Below are 22,928 nucleotides of genomic sequence, written 5' to 3'. Positions count from 1 at the left end.
ATCTCTCCAGGTTCAGCACATCAGTGAGTTAGTACAGAGTATCGGCTCATCACCTGAAGCGACATGGACATCCTGAAGTCACTGGGCCACCCGGAAGAGATATTCAACCTGTTTAAGTTTAAAATGGGGGGCTGCAGTGCCGTCATGACAAAGTTGGATTATGTGAGTAAAACCCTCTTTTTCAAAATACACGGCGACTGAGAGTAAAAGTGTCACATGAGTATGAAAACAGCAACAACATGCACGTTTGATGCACGGTTGCAGATTTGCCTCTCCGATCAAGCAGCACACGATGTTCCCCTTTTAACAGCATCAGCCCGGACCGGCTGACTGTAGCAACACGGAAACACACAGGTCTATTAACAGGTAGTCTGCATCCTGGTGGATTGACCTGTGATGCTCGGGTTTGCTCCTTCATGAGCCGATGGAAACAGAGCCAATTGGACTGATTGGATCTCTGACCCCTGGGTTGGCGCGGGTGTCGCCTACACAGGCAGATGTGACCATTGACTTGGGATTTACGTTATCTAATGAGCTTGGAGGATTCAACAGAGTGGAGGGATGCTGTGCGCATGTAATCCCACTGTTTTAACACCTATGTGACCTAGAGAGAGAGAGATGTCTTAAATGAAAGAATAGCATCTTCACTCAGCAGTTGGAATATCCAGGGATGATTGAAAACTTCAAATTTTTTTAGTATAAATAACATTGATTTGATTGATCTGAAATCCTAACTGGATATGAAACATGGAGACATGATAACACTCCTTCAAACTGCCCAAGTAACTGTTACAAACTAAATCTGCCTTCTTTCAAATATCCCCACAAAAAACTGAAAGAAACTCTGGGGGAATAATTATTTGCTATAGACAGGATCACAAATATATATATTACCAGTCAAAAAAGGGACAACACATATCTGAGTAAAAATTAGCAGAGGACTTCTTGAAAACTGTAATGATGTTTATCTGTGTGCTATATATTTACCACCTTCAATCGTATTACTCTAAAGATTATCTCCATGAAATTCAGAAGGATATTCTTAACTTCCAGTCCCTCGGCTCTACATTGTTATCTAGGGACTCCAATGCCCGAACTGGCAGAGAAATAGATTTTTATTGATACAGATGGCAATAATCATTTTGATGCAAACCCCTCTTTACCAACCCTTTGTTACAACACATAGGCATAGCTATGATAGTTTAGTAAACAAAAGTGGAAAAGAAGTTTTACAATTATGCAAAGCCCTGGGATTATACTTTGTTAATGGTAGAACACAAGGAGACTCCCTGGGCAGGTTTAACTACTGCTCTATTATGGGAAATAGTGTCATTGATTATGCAATCACAGATATCTGTTCTGAAAATATGAATGCATTCACAGTCTTGCTACAACGTCCCATATCAGACCACAATCAGACCACACTTTATCTGAAAAAGCAGAGACCCATATCGAGAAACATGCCCCTGATGATAATCTGTTACCCCCCCCCCCCCCCCCCCCCAAAACATTACAAGTGGACAGAGAAAAGTCTCACTGATTACACCAATTCTTTTAGCAACACTAACATACAAACTATGCTTGATAGTTTTCTGTATAATCAATACCTAGATCGCATAAATTCGGCTACTGCAGATTTGAATCAGATATTCATGAAATAAGCAAAAGAGTCTAAAATGATAAGATCAAATAAAAAGCAAGCGAAAGAACAGTGGTTTGACAATGAACGTTCCCTCCTTAGAAAGCCTCTCAGAAATCTGTCAAACAAGAAACATAACGATCCTGAAAACCAAGAACTGCGCCATAAATACCCAGAGAAACTGAGCCGGGCCAGTTCCCCCTTTTAATTAATATTAAAAAGAGAACCATCACATTTTGGAACCACTTGATAGAGTCTGATTTAGGGCGTACTCACACTGTCCTTCCAGACCGCGACCCGGGCTTTAGGGTACTTGTCCCCCCTCCCTCTCCCCCCGCGCCCCAGCCCCGTTTGTACTCACACTGCCAGGGCCGGCCAATGCTTCTTGCTGTCCATATGTCATCACGCCGTAACACGTCACACACATTGATCACGTGTGTGTGGCTTTGATTACAAATCTTTCCACAGACCTCTGAGTTTTTGTGCGTCTTGTCGACTGTTTTTGAATATTTTCATCCGACCAAAATCTGCAGTAAACACTCCACCTCCGCATCACACCAACTTGAACCTTTCACCGCCATTGTTGTTGTTGTTAAATGTCCGCGCATGGTCCGTCCTTCTATTTTCTATGTCCGAACAGGCGGACATAACGCTACTGCCGTAGGGCTCGTGCTCGTGCTGGTACACGTGCGCACGCTCGTGCTCGTACATGTGCAAACGGCTCCGCTAAAGCCCACCTCTTTCAAGCGGGCCGTGGACGGCCCACTGGCCGCAGTTGTGCGCGGAGCGGGTGCACTCACACTGCTTAAAAGTACTAGGCTTTAGCTGAAAAAACGGTTTTGGCCCCGGCCAGAAGGACAGTGTGAGTACGCTCTTAGACTCACACCAGCACAGGGCATACTTGGAGCAGCAGGGCTGTCTAAACCCACAAAACATGACCTGGAATGGGAGAAATGAGGAAATCAGATGGACAAGTCAAAATGACACTACAAAAATAATTCCATACTCACAGATAAAACAAATGGACAAAGATTATGAACAGAGATATTGCAAACAGCGGAAAACAGAAACTCAAACAATCAATAAATTAGAATGGTATAATTTACTGGAAAGAGATTTTCAATTGGCCCAATATTTAATATTTAATATTTCTGTGAGCCCAGCCACATACGCAATGACTATGTTGATTCTCTTGTTTGGTTGTCTCTCTGGAAACAGCTGCCGTCTTCTTTGTGAAAACGGCAGCTGTTCCTGTATCAGAGAAACTCAGGAGGATCTTCACAAACACTGCATCCCTGTGTATTTCAAACACTAACACACTCAGACAGAGACCAGTACATCCCAAGGACAGAACACCACACTCCAACAAAAGCAATCTGGACTCTGCTGCCCACTCCGGCTCAAGGAGAAAGCCCACTCCTTTGAGGACACCAATGTCCACATCCTGGACAGAGGGGACAGGTGGTTTAAAAGAGGCTAAGGGGGCTTAGGGCGCACTCACACTGTCAATCCATACCGTGCCCCATGCTTTAAGGTACTTGTCCCCCCCTTCCTCTCCCCCCAGGCCTGATTGTACTCACACTGCCTGGGCCTCGGCGGAATGCTTCTTGCCGCCTATACGTCATCACGCCGTAACACGTCACACGCATTGCTTGACGTCATCGCGATGCATTGCTTTGTTTACAAATCTTTCCATAGACCTCTGAGTTTTTGTGCGTCTTGTCGACTGTTTTTGAATATTTTCATCGACCAATACTGCAGTAAACACTCCACCTCCGCATCACACCAACGTGAACCTTTCGCCGCCATTGTTTTAAATGTCCATGCATGGTCCGTCTTTTTTTTTTTACCATGTCCAAACACGCGCACATAAAATGACGTCAGAGCCGCCGTAGGCCCTTGTACTCGTACACGTGCCCACGCTTGTGCTTGTACATGTGCAAACGGTAAAGCACGTTCCATGGCCAGCAAGCTGGCCGCAGCTAGGCGCGGTACGGTTGCACTCACACTGGTCAAACGAACTAGACTTTACCCGTAAAACCTGTTTGGGCATGGTACGGATGGACAGTGTGAGTGCGACCTAAGACTCAATAGAGCACTGACAAAGTCGAATCCTACTTCCCAACGACTGTTACTCTAACGTCGGTTCCTGGCACTTGGAGCACAAAGGGTTCCAGTAGCATCATCGCCCTTGTGAGAGGTAAAATACCTGGATCTCCACACCAGATAGTTGGTCCAGTTCCAGCCTGGTCAGATGCATACATGAAGTGATGAAGCCTCTTGGATGAGAGGTAAAACGTCTTCCTAGACAAATAATCAAGTCCAGTTGCTTTGGACTGAAATTGCTTTGGGGATAACGACGACCTGGACAAATGAGAACATTCACAGTCAGAATTAACCCGCCCATTTCAACACCTTAACCACCTCATCTCAGCTGGCAGTTATACAATCATAATGTCATGATAAACAATATTGTAAGGAAAAAAATACTAATACTACTAATAATAATAATAGAAAGCAAATGCCAAAACAAATCAAACTAAGAACCACAAAACAAAAATAAATGTATAATAAAATAATAAATATACAATCACTACTTCTACTACTACTACTACTACTACTAATAATTATAATAATAAAAAGCAAAGGCCAACCCAAATCAAACTAAGAACTACAGAACAAAAATAATTATATAATAATAATAATAATAATAATAATAATAAAAACAAAGGCCAACCCAAATCAAACTAAGAACTACAGAACAAAAATAATTATATAATAATAATAATAATAATAATAATAATGATAATAAAAACAAAGGCCAACCCAAATCAAATCAAACAAAAACATATAATATTAATTATAAATGTTTAATAATAATAATAATAATAAACCAAAAAATGGAGAAAGGAATAAAGACCATTTATGCTTCATGTGTTTTAAAATCCAAACACACTATATTCTGCGGTGTCACCTGCAGCAGCCGTGCAGCCTATCTCGTGTTGAGCAGCCACATTTCCCTGCATGAAGCAGATTATGAAACGTGCAGCTGGTGTTGTTCTGGGTAGAGGTGGGAGGAGCGGCGTGAGCAGAGCAGCAGATCTACAAACACTGCGCGCAGACGCTGCCTCCCCTCACAGCGAGGGCACACTTTTGTAGATCAGCGGAGCGCTCGATTTGTCTCACCCCGACGACGTCCTGCTACCTTACCCGACCCCTCGGCTCGCTTGTCCTCTACATGTTTCCAACTCCCCCGCTAGCCGTGGCGTCGACATGGAGAGAGTCGCTGTGTTATAGCTGCATGGTCGGTCGTGCTGTCAGGTTCTTCGTATGGCCGGAGCTTGCTGCAAGAGTGCGGTCTCTCTGTGCGTGCTCAAGCGCTCTCTCTCGGTGGTGCCGCGGGGCTGCGGGGCCGCTCCTCGGTCCCTCCTACCGAGGATATGGGAGCGAGGCCTGCAGGAGGCCGCCCGACCCTCCAGCGCCCTCAGACCCGCAGGCTTTTACCGACACACTGCCTTCTCCTGTCCCCCCTGCCAGGAGTCCATGAGCGAGAGTCTGCGGACCTGCTACCTGTACCTGAACCAGACCAGCCGGAGCTTCGCAGCGGTCATTCAGGCGCTGGACGGCGAGTTGAGGTGAGTCAAAAAGCTGGCTCCAGGTGAGGAGGGGGCGTGTCCGCGGGCATGTTTTCTTCCCTGAAGGGCAGTCAGGGGTGGTGGCTGAGGTACTTCCCTTTTCTGCACTAGCAGGCTTCTTTTCTGTGACACATGTTTATGGGCAAAACAAAAACATTGCCTACAGTTATAACGTTTACACTACCATGGTGGGCCTACTTGGATTGTCCCTTGGTGCATTTATCTTATTACTAGAGAAAACACGAATGATGGTATTCACGACCTGTACAGTTGTTATGCTCCACATATCTGGATCAAACTACCAGAATACTGCAGATCTGCTGCAACTCTGAGTTCTTTTAAATCAAGACTGAAGACTGTTTTATTTGCAGCTGTTTTTCAGTAAACTGCACTGTAACTGTAACCATCTTTTATATGTTTTGAATGACCTTTAATGTGTTTAATGCATTTAATTTATGTTTTATGTGTTATTTCTCCCAATGCTTTTAATGTTTTATGTAAAGCACTTTGAATGATCTTGTTGATGACTTGTGCTATACAAATAATCTTGACTTGCCTTACAGTTGCGGTAATCTCTGACAAAAGACACAGTATTTGCACAAGATTCAGCTTCAGCTTCAATACAGCAAAGTGCACTGCAGTTCATGGCTGACCAAAGCATTTTTAAGGACCTAAGGAGAAAGTATTTTCTGTCAACAGTTCAAATGCACACAATCAGTATTGATATCAATGTGTGTTTAATATTTTGGGGGAGAATATTTATTTCTATTGATTAACAAGGCAGCTACACATTTGTGAATATGTATTTAGATACAGTATGACCAAGGAGCCCATTAGACAATAAAACATGTCACTTAGGGCTGCAACTACTCTCATGACATTCAAAAAAGGAGCAATCAAAGATCAGTCATCTGCAACTTGCAAAATAAAGGACTCTGTGCCCCCCCCCCCCCCCACACACACACACACTATTGTACCAGAGCATTATTCAGGATTTTACTCCTCTGTTCCATCAGGTTGAATGGGCCTGAATGTATTCTGTTGTCTGTCATATGTTGTTTGCTATGTGCTGTTGTGTGTACTGTACTGTGGAAGATAATTCACCCGTTGTGGACAATAAAGTCCAAAGTTTATATTATTGTTTGACAAATTACTTGGATGATTAATCATTCATCAGAACTGTAACTGATTCATTTTATTGTGATATCCTTATCTTTCCCCAATCTGCTCATCTCACTCAATAATAATTATAATAGCACCTGACAGGAATCCCCCCTACTAGGATAATACATGTTTATCTTTTCTTAACCAGGTGCAGTGTAGAAACAAACAAATGCTTTGGAAGCAACTGTGTCGAAGCAGATTTAATGCGTCTAGAAGTAAAAGTAGCATGAAAACACTAGTAACAGATGAGTTGACGTGGCCGGATTCTCAAGGTAACCTGGGATGACCTGCAGCAGGAATCCAAAAGGAAACCACTAAAATTACAGGGATGGAAGAGCCTGCTGCTGCTAAGTTAGGATCACCACTAACTGTCAGTAAAGAGACAACAGTTTACACATCTTTAGTGTGTGTGTGTGTGCACTTTATATATATATATCCCCGGTCAAAGGGAGTCCTCTACATATAGACTGACCTGATCTGTGACGACCTGCTTGACACTCTTGCTATTTTTGTCGTCTTTTGAACAACTCACGAGTCAGTTTCTTTAGTCAGCGTGTAAAAACACACTAACAACGATAGATTTTGCCAGTTGTCTTCTAAAGCCGCATCATGTCTTTCTCATCCAGACACGCGGTTTGCATTTTCTACCTGGTGCTACGAGCGCTGGACACAGTGGAGGACGACATGACTATCCCTCTGGACAAGAAGGTTCCCATGCTGAATGATTTCCACACCTACCTGTACCAGGACGAGTGGCACTTCAACGAGAGCCAGGAGAAAGACCGGCAGGTTCTGGCAGATTTCCCCACGGTCAGTAGTGTTTCACGGTGGTACGTAGAAAGGCAGAAGGTGGATTCAGCCGAGAAAACGGCAGCATTCAGATTCATTTCCTAGTTCTTACACAATAACAGTAAAATGGTGTTTTAGCCTGTAAGATGGTGGTCTTGTTTCTTGTTTCTATCAGCGTATGTGATAAAAACATACTCGTCACTCAGATGAAAGGCTTATAAATGAGTATTATCCTAATTTGTTCTTACATCCCAGATATCACTGGAATTCAGAAACCTCGCTCAGGAATACAGAGACGTCATCTCAGACATCTGCCACCGTATGGGAGTGGGGATGGCTGAATTCCTGGAAAAGAAAGTGGGATCCATGAAGGAGTGGGACCTGGTAAATGTCAACCTTGTTTTACTATTATGTTAAGATAACAACAATAGAAATGTTTGACATATTACAGGAGTACAACAGAACCATGGGTTTAAGAAGAAGAAGAAGAAGAAGAAGAAGAAGAATTACTTTATTTATCCCGCACGGGGAAATTGAATTTTAAATGACAAAAAGACATACATGAACTTAACAACACAAACATATCTCCGGCACTGCTAATGCTACTCTGAGATGAGCAAACTGTAAGATTAGAGCAGAGATACTATTGTTTTTTTGGGTTAGGTGTCTTTGGCTGGGAGGAAAATTATTAGGGAGGTTATCATGGACATGTATCTCTGTATTTTCAAATCTTATGAATTGCTCATGGGCACCGAGATACAAAAAGCCACACAGATATATAGTTGCTTAGCCTCTTTCTGTGGTCATTTTGTGTCCCCTCCTAGTAATTTGAGTTTCTTTGTAGTCGTTTTTGTCTTTATTTGTAGATGTTTTATGTTTCTTTTTGGTAAATTTGAGTCTTTCCCAGATTGTCTCTTTGAGTGACATTTTATAGGTGAAGATCAGGGGGGCCCTGACACTTTGGGCCCAGTAGGCCCTATTCAGAAATCCATCTGTGGTCTTACCACACAATCTTAAAAGCTCTGTCTCTCTGACTCTAATTATATTGCATAAATGTTTAATTAGCACCTTTGGATGTTACAGTAACTCTGCATGCTCAATCAAAAGTCATTATTTTGTAACTGACTGTAACGGATGCGATGTTGTCTTGTTTTATCTCCTGTTCAGTATTGCCATTACGTGGCGGGGCTGGTCGGCATCGGCCTGTCTCAGCTGTTCTCTGCGTCCCAGCTCGAGGACCCCGAGGTTGGGCGTGACACCGAGCTGGCCAACTCCATGGGCCTGTTCCTCCAGAAGACTAACATCATCCGAGACTATCTAGAGGACACGCAACAGGGACGTGCCTTCTGGCCACAAGAGGTAAGGACATGTTTTATCTGTGTGTCTGACCGGAGCACCAGAGTTTGGCAGTAAAAGAAAATGCTCCAGTGCAACTTTTTGTTTATTAGGTGCATGTTATAGCAACAGGGTGTCTTGGAAAGTGAACCCACTTAAGTATTTACACACATTTTATCAGTTGAATATATCTATTTTATTTTTCAAGCCATAGATAGATAGATTTTCTGTCTATAAAAAGTATGCAGCATGTGTGTCACACGTGGAGGACGTATACGTCTTGTGTAGATTGTGAGGCGAGGAGGGAGAGAAAAAGAAAAACCAATGACCAGCTTTTATATATTGCTCATATTGCTTAGAGGTCTGCTGAATATTGATTGAAAAAAACACGCATATGTGATGTGCCAATATCCTTAATCCCTGTGCAGGCTTGGAGTCAGTTTGCAGGTCGTCTGGAGGACCTGGCCCAGCCTGAGAAGCTGGAGTCGGCTCTGTCCTGTCTCAACCTGCTGGTCACCGATGCTCTGCGACACGTCCCTGATGTTATCGCCTACCTGTCCCGCCTTCGCAACCAGAGCGTCTTTAATTTTTGTGCCATTCCACAGGTACACAATGATTTATTACTTATTACTGTCCAATGATGCAGTGTTTTAAAGGTCCCATACTGTAAAAAGTGATATTTCCATGTGCTTTTTTATTATAATGAAGCAGGCCGAGGTGCTATATAAATACTGTGAAAGTATCAAAACACTCAATCCACAGAAATGCACACAGCTCCTATTCAGAAACTTTGAGTTTAAACGAGCCATCAGGACTTCAGTACAGTTGTGATGTCACAACTACACTATATATAGGTAGAAAGGCTGTTATAGTCATTCCCTGGCTGCAATTACAGTGCAGAGACATAGACAGGGCATTTGTACAAACCTGGAAAGGCTGACCAATCAGAGCAGACTGGGCTTTTTCGAGAGGAGGGCTTAAAGAGACAGGCACCAAAATAGTGTTTCAGGCAGAGGGTGAATACAGGTATATTCAGATAATAATAATAATAATAATGTGTTTTTGTGTACCATTAAAGCATGTAAACATGCTCTAGTAGTAACCCGGCCAACAAGAAGGATGATCCTGAAAATGAGCATATTATTGGACCTTTAACTTGATTTGTCTGACGTGATATTTAACGTGCTCTTAACTGATTATCTTTCCAATAATTCAGTTAAATGTTCAAATGAATTCATTTTTTCATTAACCTCTTTCAGTTCTTCCACTTGACTTTGTGTTAATCCCCTCTCGACCAGGTGATGGCGATAGCTACACTGTCGACGTGCTACAACAACCCCATGTTGTTCCAGGGAGTAGTGAAGATCAGAAAGGGACAGGCTGTGACACTCATGATGGACGCCACCAACATGGGAGCCGTGCAGACCATCATCGCCCAGTACAGTCAGGAGGTGTGTGTGTGTTTTTGTGCGTGCTCTTCTTCTTCCACCGTATGGGTACACTTCAAAACAAACCATCTTGCTCTCCCTCTCTGCAGATTTTACAGAAGGTCTCTCACACAGACCCATCACGAGACAGGACCCTGCACATCCTGGCTCTGATCCGAGAGAAGTCCGCCCTGTCACAGTCCAGCCTCCCCTCCAGGACCCATCACCTGTCACCCATGTACCTGTCTGCTGCCATGCTGCTTGCCGCTCTGAGCTGGCAGTACCTCAGCACCACTGCAGCACAGGCACAGGGCACCGGCGACATGCAGGGACAGTGAACCCTTTTACCCTCACTTTTCCCAGAGGCTACAGACTCAAAAGGCCCCTTTGCCCACTCTGGAGGTTCAGTTCTCCTCTGACTGGAGACATCTGAAGCACTTCTACCCATTTTACCCTCTTTATTATGGCCGACACAGGACCACAGGCATATTTAGACTCTGGAGGGGGTTCTGGTGGCAGGCGGATCCCTTTAGATTGTTTGATAGTGATTTATAAAAGTCCTTCCTGCATCTGGATAAATTATTTACACACAGTGTTGTGTGGTTATATTCACCAGCATAAATGGCACATGGAAACAATTCAGGGGGTTTTGTTGTTTGATATTGTGTTCTTTTGTTTTATTTGTAACATTTTGACCCAGAGGAACGACCATACTCTCATTTTTTTATGGTTTTACTGCCGCTATCTCGAGTAAAGGAGATAATTAAGTCGTTATCACAAGAAAACAAAACATTGTTTCCTCGTATTAATTACCTTGTGATCTCGAGATAATGGCATTAAAAAATGAAAGCCCGGCTGTTCTCGTTTTTTGGGGTAAATGCACAGTACATGACACGATTTAGGAATTTGGGGAACATAGTTACCAAACAAATTTTTGTTTAATTTTCTGTCAAATCTTTGTCTCCGTATTTTTTCATGTTAAAACAAAGCTAGTTTAACAACCCACTTGTCATGTTTCTGCAGGAGAAACACTCAAACGAAAGAACAGTGCACTTTACAGTAAACAGCGCTGTGTGTTAGCATATATGACGTGGACAGCATCCACTCGCAGGAAAGCTTTATTTCAACACTTTTATGTCTTTTTCAACCATGACCTTTTGAAATAGGAGACGATGAAAAGAACAGTGTAATTCCAAGGTAGTTTTGACATGGACTGTTTGAATGAATGAGGGAGAACAAATGTAATTTCTGGTACATTTGATATATAAAGGAAATGCTTATTGATACTGCTAGCTAAAGTGTCCTTAACACAGCTTTGGGGAGTAGAAAGGCTAGCACAGAGTAACCTTGTACAGAACCAAAGGAGAGCTACAAACATTGCTATGTAATGTGACATTTTGATTTGTACATATTTGAACAAATAAAGAGGTGAAATAATGTCATCAGTCTGAACCGTGATTGTTCCTGTTGATCATAGATGGGTTAAACTGATTTTTTTTATAGCTTCCAGACTGTAAAACTATATTTTTATATCTTGCAACACAGTTTCAAGGTTCATATAATGTGCTTTGCTTTGTTTCTGTTAGTTATTATGCTAACTGTGTATGTGTGTACTGGGCTTTGAAGCTAAATAATGCAAAGGAAAGATTTTCATAAAGATAATAATGGTAAGTTATCGTGTTCTTTTTATCGCTGCCAGGTCATATTTTTAACATCACCCATCAACCTTTGGAAAGACATTTTTGTCAGTCACGAGATGTTTGCTGACGATGCATTTATACACACATGATTCTATAAAACCTGCTGTAAGAAGTGAAAGGACTGGTGTTTTGTTCAGTCGGAGAAAGGAATTGCCCAGAAAAGGTCGATCAGAACATCTGCAGGTAAAAGTTGAGACTTACGTTTGGCTCGCTTTTGTTGGGTTATTATGGCTGAAGTGTCTATCTTCAATGATTCCATGTGTTTATTACATCTTTGCATTTGAGTTGATTGTTAATAAGAAAAAGTTTAATGTTATTGTACGCCTGTCTTTATGTAGGTTATTATACAAACAAATTAATTTCAAATTAGGGCTTGGTGACATGGGCTTAATTTTCAATAACGATATAGTTATATATATATATATACATATATCACAATATAACATGTTTTCTGGTAATTCAATAAATAAATAGTCCATATTAAATAACCACAATGCATATTTTTGTATACTCCTGTGTGCTGTGTTGTCCAAATTAAATAAATAATGTCAAAAGAAAAATTGTCTGGTATTAACAAAGCACAGATAAGGATGATGTTAAAAGTCAACGCTGGTATATGTGGCACTTCATGCATGTATATGAAAAATACAGAGACGCTAAAAAATAAATAGATAACCTGCAACTATCTTGCATTCTCGTGTTGCTTTTGTACTTGTGTAGGTACATTTCGGTCCATCTTCAAATTCTATTACTGGAATTATAACATGTAAAATGATAATTATGCTTTCATTGTCTCGTGATGCTCATGCTGTAATGTCTCATAAAATGCTTTAATGTCCCATAAAACAGTAACCTCCAACTTCTGAGTAGTGATAGTCATACCGCAGCCAAGGTGGTTGAAGTCTGACTGTCATCTGTTTTTGCAGGATGCAACTGGCTCTCCTTTGTGTACTTGTGACAGTCTCTGTCACCTCGGCTCGGCCTCAAGTTGTTCATGCCTCCTCCGACATATTCGACCTTATTAAAAAAGCCAACACCACCTGGACGGTGAGTAAATTTATTTCTTCTATGGCAACTATGTCTGCAGCACATGGCCACCCGAGGAAACCTGCTGTCACAGATCGGGGGTCATGAGTGCTGTGATTTCTGCAATCTCTCATTTCACCTCCCCTGCTTTCGCTCCAGGCCGGGCAGAACTTCCATAACATTGATATCAGCTATGTGAAAGGACTGTGTGGGACCATACTGAATGGACCCAGGCTGCCAGAGGTGTAAGTTAATTGAGTGTGTGTAAGCCTTGTTTGTGTGTGTGTGCAGTTTCTTACATGCCTAAGCAGGTGACAGTCAGCAGGTCCAGCTACTCTGCGGTGCTCAGTGACCATCTTCTCTTGTTCAAGGGTTCACAGTACTGAAGGCATAAAACTTCCAGACAGCTTTGACGCACGCCAGCAGTGGCCCAACTGCCCCACAATACAACAGATCAGAGACCAGGGATCCTGTGGGTCCTGCTGGGTAAGAGAGACCAAAGGGACACAACTGGGGCTGATCTGTTATAGCTAAGTGCATTTTAGATGTCATATCCTTAAAAGGTCCCACATTGTAAAAAAAAATATTTTTTGTTTCTAAAGCAGGTTGAGGTGCTACATAAATACTATGAAAGTATCAAAATGCTCAAACCACAGAGAATGCACACAGCCCGTATTCAGAAACTGTGTCTTTAAATGAGCCGTCAGGACTCCTGTTGTTATGTCACAACTATACTATATACAGCGTAAATATATAAATATATATATGGTAGAAAGTTTTGGTACCGCACTGTTGCAGTCATTCTCCGGCTGGAATGACAGTACAAAGACACTGAGAGCGCAGATGCAAAAGACCTGAAATCACTGACCAATCAGAGCAGACTGGACTTTTTTGGGAGGGGGTCTTAATGAGACAGGCGCTAAAACAAAGCGTTTCAGACAGAAGGTGAATACAGATATATTCAAAAAGACAGTATGAGAAAAATTATGTTTATTTACACAAGCATGAACCTGAATAAGGGCATAATATGCCACCTGTAATCCAGTGTTCTCTTTTTTTAAAATTTCCCACAGGCCTTTGGGGCAGCTGAGGCGATATCTGACAGGTTGTGTATCCACAACGGTGGCAAGATCTCTTTGGAGATCTCTGCTGAAGATCTGCTGTCCTGCTGTGATGGATGTGGCATGGGGTGAGTACCTGTGTAACAACATGAGTGTATTTAAGAGGACATTGAACAACAATGCTTGTGGGGTTTTTGTTTTCCTATGTGTGCAGCTGTTTTGGTGGTTTTCCAGCTGCAGCCTGGGAGTTCTGGGCAAAGACAGGACTTGTGACAGGAGGCCTGTATAACTCCAAAGTCGGTAAGCTTATCCTAAGCATGAACGGAGATGGGTTTCTACTTTTCAGGAAGTCTTTTAAGGGAGTATGTAAAGTCTAAGCTGAAACTGATGGTGTGTTTGACAGGCTGCCGACCCTACAGCATCGCTCCCTGTGAGCATCATGTGAATGGGACTCGTCCTCCATGTCAGGGTGAATCAGAGACCCCTAAGTGTGTGGAGCAGTGCATCGATGGGTACTCCCCATCCTATCAGAAGGACAAACACTATGGTACAGACTCAAAAAATCGAGTTCCTCCCCCTGCAGTAGCGTCTCTGAAGTACATCACCTTGTTTCTATTGCTTCCTGTGTCTCCCTCTTCAGGTAGACGCACATACAACGTCCCATCCCAGCAGGAGCAGATCATGACCGAGCTGTACAAGAACGGGCCTGTGGAGGCAGCTTTCTCTGTATATGCGGATTTCCTGCTGTACAAGACAGGTGAGGCTGGTTTGAGCCACAGCTCTGAATGCAGCATGCACACACGCAGGAAAAGTAACCGAAATAATTTGCTACATTTGAAGCAGTTTAACTTCATTTCAGAATGAAAATCCACTTTGTTTTAATGTTATTTTAATTAGCCTTTATTAACCAGGTTAGTCCTATTGAGATCAGAGATGTCTTTTACAAATGAGACCTGGCCAGAACCTGGCCGTATGTGACCCCTCATCACATATTCAGGCCCTAATGTGGACAACCAAAGAGTCTTTTTTCCATCTCAATCTTTTTATATTAAAGTATTCAGTATTTCACAAGAACAAACACAAAAAGTATGTAAAGGAAAACATAAATTAGTGTTTGGCGGATTGACACAAATTTTGTATGATTTGAATAAATCCCCAATCTACAAGCATAGTTTATTCTTTAAACCCTGTGTTATTGCACTTGATGCCACTCTACTGTAGGTGTGTACCAGCATGTGACAGGGGAGATGCTGGGCGGTCACGCCATCAAGATCCTGGGTTGGGGAGAGGAGAATGGGACGCCCTACTGGCTGGCTGCAAACTCCTGGAACGGTGACTGGGGAGATAAAGGTGCGTTTGTGTTTCTTGGTGACATATTCTTTCAACATCACATAATCTGGCAGTGTGGAGAGAGTGAAACGGTAAAGATGTGGAAATGATTTGTGTCCTCTCGTTTCAGGTTTCTTCAAGATCAAGCGTGGAAATGATGAGTGTGGTATTGAGTCAGAGGTGGTTGCAGGAATCCCCCTCAACTAGATTAAATGGGTCCTGGAAATTGTAAATCATTAAGTCAACGAATAAAGATTCTAATAAAAACCTTGTTTTGTGAGAGACTTGAGTTCTGCATTTAAAGTAAATTATTAAGAGATTGCATGAAATAAACATAGAATAAATTGGTGGAACAAGAAGTTGTGTGCTTGCGTTGTTATTGTCCTAATTAAATAATGATTTATCTCCAGGTTTTTCCGATTAAGTAATCTTGCAGCTTTATTAGACAAATTAAAGGTCTCTAATAAAAAGCAAGTAACGCGTTATGAGTGTGACTTTTTGAGTACTATGTGAAACTTAAAATGTCATATGGAGATGTTATGGTTTGTTATGAGCTATGTGTTTCAACATGCAGATGTGGACTTAATCATAAAAGCTTTTCTTTAATTCTTCAGAGCATGGGTGTATAGTTTAGAGCCTGAGCCAGTTCTTCTTGCAACGAACAGCATGGTGCTAATATGCAGGAAAGAGCTCTCACTCTGCTGCAATTTCTAGGAATTCTTACTCTTCCTTCTTTGTGCAAAAAGAGAGCCCCTAGCCAATATTTGGTTTGCACTTTATTAATGTTTTTATCTTAAACTCCTGTAAATGAAATTTAGAATGATTTTATATCACCAATGTAATATTAATGATAAAAAACATCCAATTAAACTCATTTTAACATTTTTAAATAATCTAAAAAAATTACCCACAAGTATATGGGGTAACAATATTATTATTGTTGTACATTTTGCATATTTTGTTGTATATATTATTATTGTTTATTGTTTATAGCACACCGTGCACTGTATATATAAACTATGTATATATTGGATTCTATTTATGTTATGTTCAAAGTAATAACTAGTAAGTAATAAGTAATTCTATTCAGTTCTATTCTATATGAAGCCTGGTGTCACACACTCCGGTACAGTAGGTGGCGGTATACATATTTCGCCACAAATTAGAGAGAAGAAGAAAAGAACAGCGCATGCGCGTCAGATACCCACCATATTTGTAGTCCCGTGATGCCCGGTGAAGCCTGGGCGGACTTTATGACATGACATTGGCGGTGTGTCTTTAAACTTGAGAACCAGGAAGCAGCTGCTCCCAGAGAAGGCAAACACCGCTGAATAAAAGCCTGCCGGTGGATACCGGCTAGTTCCCGTTACAGTCAGCGGTGATGGGACGTCTCGGGACTAAAGGAGAGGCTGTGCATCTTTACATCGTTTCCGTTAGCTGTTGATGATGAAGGCAGGTTGTCGGGCATCACTGTAACAAACACGTCTCTGTCCGTTGTGCCGTTGTGCCGGTTGCTAAGGATTTAATTGACCGTTAACGTTCATTCCGTCAGCTAGCAGGTTAGCTCTTGTGAGCCTAACTGTAGATAGACAATGTTTTTATCACATTTGGAGCTATGGAGAACATATTGGGAGTGTGTTTCCAGACCTTACACGGTGTTCATCTGCTCCCTCACGGCCGCATTGTGCTATCTGTGGGGCCGCAAGTGTCAGGTCAGTCACTGAGGTAAAGGGTAGCGATAATGACTGCACTATCAGCCACTTTGTTTTGCTATTTCATCTTTTTCAATGATTTTTATTCAACAATAAATATCTATGTATTGTTATTTATTGAATTTTACTCTATTTTCCCTTTTATTTATTTTTATTTGACTATTTTATTATTTTTATTTTCTTTTTTTAATTTTGAAAACTTTAATTTCATGTTATTTTTTTTATTCTGCTGTGTGTCTTTAAGATGACATTTTTGCACACGCTACCTTTATTTTACACACAGTCCTGCTATGAAAATAATAATGTTAACCACACAGCAACTAATGGTTACTTGCTAATACTTTATTATAACCTCTATTTAGCATTTATAACATATGAACAACTCATAGATGGTTTATAACGAAGTCAAAAGGACATGTAACAAGTGTTTCTTGTAATTGCTATAACTATGATAACTGTATAAAGTGGTCATGAATGCTTGATAAAACCATTTAAAATAGTTGTGATTATACATAATGATACATCTTTATTAGCTTTGAACACACCAAAAACAGCTTTTAATTATTTTTTTCAACTGTATATGCAAGTAATGGATCTCACAGGAGGAGCTATACTTGTAAACAAATACATTAACATTTATAAACACAAACATGTTAAAAGGAGGTTGAAATAAAGGGTTAACAGTTATTTTCATTGTTGATTATTCAGCTGATATCTTTTTCAGTTAGACCTAATAGTTTTTTGGTTTGTTTACAAAACATGAAAAGAACTGAAAACAGCAGCCCTGAAAAAATTACTATAATATCCAATATACAGTGATATAGAAAGTATAGTAGTAGTAGTAGTAGTAGTAGTAATAGAGAAAATCACCTCATCTTTACATCTGCAATCAAATGTTTGGCATTCTTACTTGATGAATAACATTCATTTGATTATCTGTTGTCTACTCAGTGAGTTTAATTAATACCACATAATATTCAAACTCAAGTTGTATGTAAACAACTATGTAAACATATAGTATGGAAGTGTGCGTAATCGTTTTTTTTCACACAACATATTCTTACCTAGATTGTTTATACTTTTAACACTGTACTGTTTACCACATCACATGCTAATCTATTCTAATTCATGTGTTTTGCTCCTTCATTTTGTCCCTTTACTCATAGACACCGGTCCTGGTTTCAGGCCAGGCTTTCAGCGCATTCCTCCACAAACACTGTCCTTGCGTAGCTGAGGCCTTCAGACCCACTCCGTGGTGCTGGGGAGGCCGGCTTCAAACCCTGGTCTGTGCCCTCATCAAGTCCAGACCTCACGTCACTTATCGCAAGTAGGATAAACCTCCTGCACAAGTCTCCTTTGTTGTCTTATGGCCCTTTTTTGACTGACACATCTCATTATCTTTCTACAGAATATATATATTTATATAGGATTAAGTTAATGCGTACTAGTAACTCTGCCCTCATCCCTCAGTGAGCTGGTCCGTACGATTGATGGTGGTCAGATCTCCCTGGACTGGGTGGACAATCAGGACAGTGCGTCCTACCCAGAATCCTCTACCCGCCCCACTGTACTGATCCTCCCAGGCCTGACAGGCAACAGCAAGCAGTCCTATGTACTCCATGCCATTAGCCAGGCCACCCGCCACGGCTACAGGTCAGTTGTGCTCCTCATCTCTCGCCATTTGTGTGCCAGAATCAGAAGTGAAATGTAAACACCCTAAACATTTCTATTCAGTCCCTTCGATCGGAACTGAATTTGTCGTGCAGGAAAGTTTCAGTTGTTTTCAGAGACATTTTTCTTTCCTAGATGTGTGGTCTTCAACAACAGAGGGCTCGGAGGGGAAGAACTGTTGGTAAGCACAACGATCACCTGATGAACGATCAGGTCACATTAACTACTGCTGCTTTTTCCAAAATATATTTCAGGATATTCAGTATTTCTTTTTGTTGTCAACAAATTCTATGAAATGACTAAAACCAACAATAAATGTATCAAGTATTGTTAATTATAATTATTGTTTCTTCATAAGGATGAACATGGGCACTGACTAGTCACACACCGTATCACTACTGTAAATACTCATTAGACTCGAGCACCAAATTTATCCACGGCTGAAAATAGTCCCCAACAAAGGCAGTATTTACTCCTGTTTCAGTAATGTTTGCTAAAAAACTCAGTTCCCAGCTGTTTAAAAAATTACTTTGTCTTTTTTTAAATTTGAACTATATATTTGTGTCCCATTTTTACCAGCCACCTTTGTTCGTTTGTGTGTCTGTGTGCGTATTGTGTTAGGTATTTGTCTGTCATTTTGTTTGTCTGTGGACACTTTACTCCACTCGTTCTACAAGATAAAGTCACAAAACTTTACAGGTGTTTAGTTGAGATAAAAAAGAAAAAGTCAAGTTCAAAGATGGGTGTGGTCAGAGCAAGGGAGGTAGGAGGTAGGGAGGCCCCTCGCTCGATTAGGTGTCACGGCTGACATGATACCATCGAAAGATAGTCTCTGGTTAATGGAACTTTTAAATATATACAAACAGGCAGGTTGGTTAAGTTTAGCAGAGTATTGAAAGACCATCAAGGTTTGGTTTTAGTCTTTTCACTGGATTTTTTGACAATAAGATTGATATAGAATATCGCGATCTGTAGTAGCAGTTCAAACAGAATCTGGCTTGTGCTCTGTCCTGCTTGCCTCAGACGCCTGTCACCTACTGTGCAGCCAATACCTCAGATCTTGAGTGTGTGGTGCGCCATGTCAAAGGACTTTACCCACATGCCCCTGTGCTTGGTGCTGGTGTGTCTATGGGAGGGTGAGTCAGTGTAATGGTTTCCAACTGCTTGCATTTCTCTGTTAACAGAAAGCTAATGTATGGTCTGTTATGGTTTATGGTATGTATCCTATCTTTATTTCCTTTCTCTTGCTTCCCTTATTAGTTACTACCTTTTTTGTCAAATTGCTGTTGTCGTTTCCTGTATTTTTTTCCTTTTCTTTCACCCCATACAGCATGATATTATTAAACTACCTAGCCCGTAAGCGTACAGAGTCAGGAATGGTGGCCGGTTTCACCATCTCCGCCCCCTGGAACGCGCTGAAGTCCGCCGCCTCAATGGAAGAACCACTCAACTGGCTGCTCTTCAACAAATACCTCACAAAGGGCCTGTGTCGTGCTGTCACTAGGTCAGATATATGGCAGTTTCTTAAATTCTTGACTTTAGTTTAACAATTTCGGGTTGCTGATTTGAAAACAAAAAAAAATCTGTTTCTCAAAGGCATAGGAAGGTTCTGGAGGATGTGGTGGATATTGAGAATGTCTTAAAGGTATGGCCCATTCTTAGTCATGGTTTCTCAACTCCCTTTATGTGTGATGGCCTTCCCTCTTCATTTACATTTCATCCCTCTCTTTCTAGGCGCAGACTATCCGTGAGTTTGACGAACGCTTCACCTCTTTGATGTTTGGTTATAAATCTTGTACGGACTATTACCACGATGCCAGCCCAGACAATAAGCTCCCCAATATAGCGGTACCCATCCTGTGTCTCAACGCTGCTGATGACCCCTTCTCTCCCCAACATGGTGAGTAACAGGAGGAGATGGATGTTGCGTTAGGCTTACAGATATACAGTAGCTCTCCACTTATGGTGATGTTTCAGTGTAATGTTTGTGATCAGACCTAGATATTTCCACACCGTGTTCCATGTTTGCACTTTAACTTGGATGTAATTGATGAAGGGTAGTAGTGTGTGTACGGGATTGAATGCTTTTTTGTAACGGGGGGGGGGGGGGGGGGGCATGTACCAAAGTGTGAAGTTTCTCTTTAAATTTTTTTCAGTTAATATTTCAGTTTCAGCTTTCTATCTGATGTTTTAGCATCGCCAACTCTTTGTCATTGTTTTTGTCTGCACAGCCTTCCCACTGACCATCATCAAGAGCCTGCCGAATGTCGCCCTGTTGTTGACGGCTCATGGCGGACACATCGCCTTCCTGCAGGGTTTCTTTCCCCGGGGTGAGAGCTACATGGAGCGTCTGTTTGGCCAGTTTGTCCAAGCCGCCTTTGAACACCCTAAGGACATTAAGAACGCCTGTGGCTTTAAGGAGGAGCAGAGGAGCTGATCACCCCGTCATTCTGTTTGTACACTGAACCCCACTGATTACCAGAATGACTGCGAGCTGAGAAGAATATGAAGTCACAGGCATCACAGCAGTTGAACAGCAGTTCACAAAAAAAGCATTGCCCAGCTTTGCATGCCGTTATCTCACTACGATGTTGCGTGTCATCCATGTTCGCACAGAGAATGACCAGCTGTATTGTACAATCACATGACCTCACTTCAACTATGCTAATCTACCTCCTCATCGTCTCAGGTTCCCTTTTAATGAGCAATCTAAGAAGGTTTTAAAAAGAAACAACATTTTTAAGTATTAAAGAAATCTTGCAAGTTCATATTTAATGTTGTATGGACACAAAAATACAATATACGCATGAGTTGAAATAAGTCAAATAGACTGAATTGCTTTTAAACATACTGTTTCTCTCACACGCCGTCCTGACTTCACGTGGAGCACTGTGGAGTGTGTTGAAAACAAACTTTTGTAGAGGATAGAGCCGGTCATTACTGCGAATAACAACCCTGACAGGGTGATGCAGCTTTTTACACGGCTACTTACTAAAGAAATCAATAATTTGACATGATTTTAAAATGATTTTATTGATTTAAAATCAATATATGATAGGAACTGTGTACATGACAGTATGTTATACATAGAAATAGTGTACTATTAAATAACAGCATAGAATGCTGTATAATTGACCAATCAGAATGGAGTATTCAATAGAGGAACTTGAATGTGAAAACTAGAACAATAACACAGATGTGCTGTTTGTTTGGCCTCATAAGCTACTTTGATTTTGCTGCCTGTTTTCCTTACAGGATTATATGTTTTTAGCCCTGCATGCATACTTTACATGCAATTTCTCAATGCATACCACCCTCTGAGGTAGTCCTACTAACAGTTCAGTTGTTGGAACTGTCAACCCTTGAAAACGCCTGCACAGCCGGATTACACAAATCTGCCATGAAGAAAAGACTGTGGTATCGTGAAATAGAATTATGGTCCAAGTTGTAGATTTTAAAAGCAAAATAACTGAAATCAGTTCAATGTAAAAGTGGAAAAGTATCGTATGCTTGTATATGCTTTTGAAGTGTGCTTGGTCGCAATGTAAATTATGCAATACATCAGAGGTGAATGTGCAAAAGTAACTTAAGGGGTTTGCACCTGCTGTCAATAATTTAATAGCGAGTGCTTCTGAATTTGCGTGTGTTGTAAATCTGCCTTTTGGTTGTCACTGACGCACATTGATGTTTGGAGAAACTGGCGACGTAAAAGAATGTCTGTGAAGTCTGCTGTGGCCGCTTTCAGGCCACATGATAATGTTTTTGATGTGTTGTCGTCATAGGAGGTAATCTGGTTTGAATTGAATCACTGATTTGTACAAGAACCAGCTCAGTATGTGTGTGTGCTGAATGTCTTTTCAAATGGGTCCAGAATATGTACAAGGTTGTGTGTATCACCAACAGTGCACTGATGATACAAACGCACCGTTTTATAATACCCATACCAAGGTATTATTTATTTATTATTGGCTTGTTGCGCTTATCTGCTCATCGGCTCTTTGCAGATGTTGCAGACCACTTTCACTTGCCTTTATTTGCTGTGTTTTCAATTTTCAGTTTCACTTGAGTATGCCACTGTCACATTCGTGTTTACAATCTCAGTTAAGATTGTGACCCTTCACATGAAAGAACCTTGGGCATTACTAACTGTCTATTTGGTTTTTGTTTATTTAAATTACACTTGAATTAAAGAATGGCCGTAGATCAAACTTTCATCTCTGTTTGCGATTTTTACATCTTGAAGTGACTGTAAACTGATGATGTCTATAATATGAACTCATCCACATCAGTCGGTGGCTGTGGTCAATTGCAACACACACTGTAAATCAGCCTGGGTTTGTTTTGGTTAACACACACATCACCATGTTGGTCCTAATGGAAAAATGTCATAACACATGCACTGCCTGTCACCGAGTTCGCTACGGTTCTGGAAAACCTTTT

General features: G+C 41.2%; 3 protein-coding genes across 4 annotated transcripts; all 3 read left to right on the top strand.

Annotated features, from left to right (window-relative positions):
* fdft1 (farnesyl-diphosphate farnesyltransferase 1) lies at positions 1-11,404 on the top strand. Of its 2 annotated transcripts, XM_083934672.1 has the most exons (8): positions 1-162; positions 5,177-5,274; positions 7,065-7,248; positions 7,483-7,611; positions 8,395-8,586; positions 8,991-9,167; positions 9,861-10,013; positions 10,100-11,404. In XM_083934672.1, the coding sequence occupies exons 1-8, from the start codon at positions 64-66 to the stop codon at positions 10,325-10,327; spliced, it is 1,260 nt and encodes a 419-aa protein (XP_083790798.1). In that variant the 5' UTR covers positions 1-63; the 3' UTR covers positions 10,328-11,404. The 2 variants fall into 2 exon arrangements, with proteins under 2 accessions (XP_083790798.1, XP_083790797.1); XM_083934671.1 differs by lacking the exon at positions 1-162 and having other exon boundaries at positions 4,642-5,274.
* A 1,212-nt stretch (positions 11,405-12,616) lies between these two features.
* Positions 12,617-15,312, top strand: ctsbb (cathepsin Bb; the record flags this gene model as incomplete). Its single annotated transcript, XM_083934619.1, has 9 exons — positions 12,617-12,736; positions 12,875-12,960; positions 13,087-13,201; positions 13,789-13,904; positions 13,991-14,076; positions 14,180-14,323; positions 14,417-14,533; positions 14,998-15,126; positions 15,236-15,312. 9 exons carry the CDS (start codon positions 12,617-12,619, stop codon positions 15,310-15,312), a joined length of 990 nt encoding a protein of 329 aa, XP_083790745.1.
* Positions 15,313-16,697: 1,385 nt separating this feature from the next.
* LOC310961915 (phospholipase ABHD3-like) lies at positions 16,698-21,270 on the top strand (the record flags this gene model as incomplete). Its single annotated transcript, XM_083934210.1, has 9 exons — positions 16,698-16,817; positions 17,984-18,144; positions 18,288-18,470; positions 18,624-18,669; positions 19,512-19,624; positions 19,819-19,992; positions 20,085-20,133; positions 20,223-20,388; positions 20,720-21,270. The coding sequence occupies 9 exons, from the start codon at positions 16,698-16,700 to the stop codon at positions 20,923-20,925; spliced, it is 1,218 nt and encodes a 405-aa protein (XP_083790336.1). The 3' UTR covers positions 20,926-21,270.
* Positions 21,271-22,928: the final 1,658 nt, after the last annotated feature.

This window comes from Echiichthys vipera, assembly GCF_963691815.1.
Source record: "Echiichthys vipera genome assembly, chromosome: 19".
Classification (NCBI taxonomy): domain Eukaryota; kingdom Metazoa; phylum Chordata; class Actinopteri; order Perciformes; family Trachinidae; genus Echiichthys; species Echiichthys vipera.
Note: the sequence above shows the minus strand (reverse complement) of the source record. Positions and strands in the feature narration are given on the sequence as shown.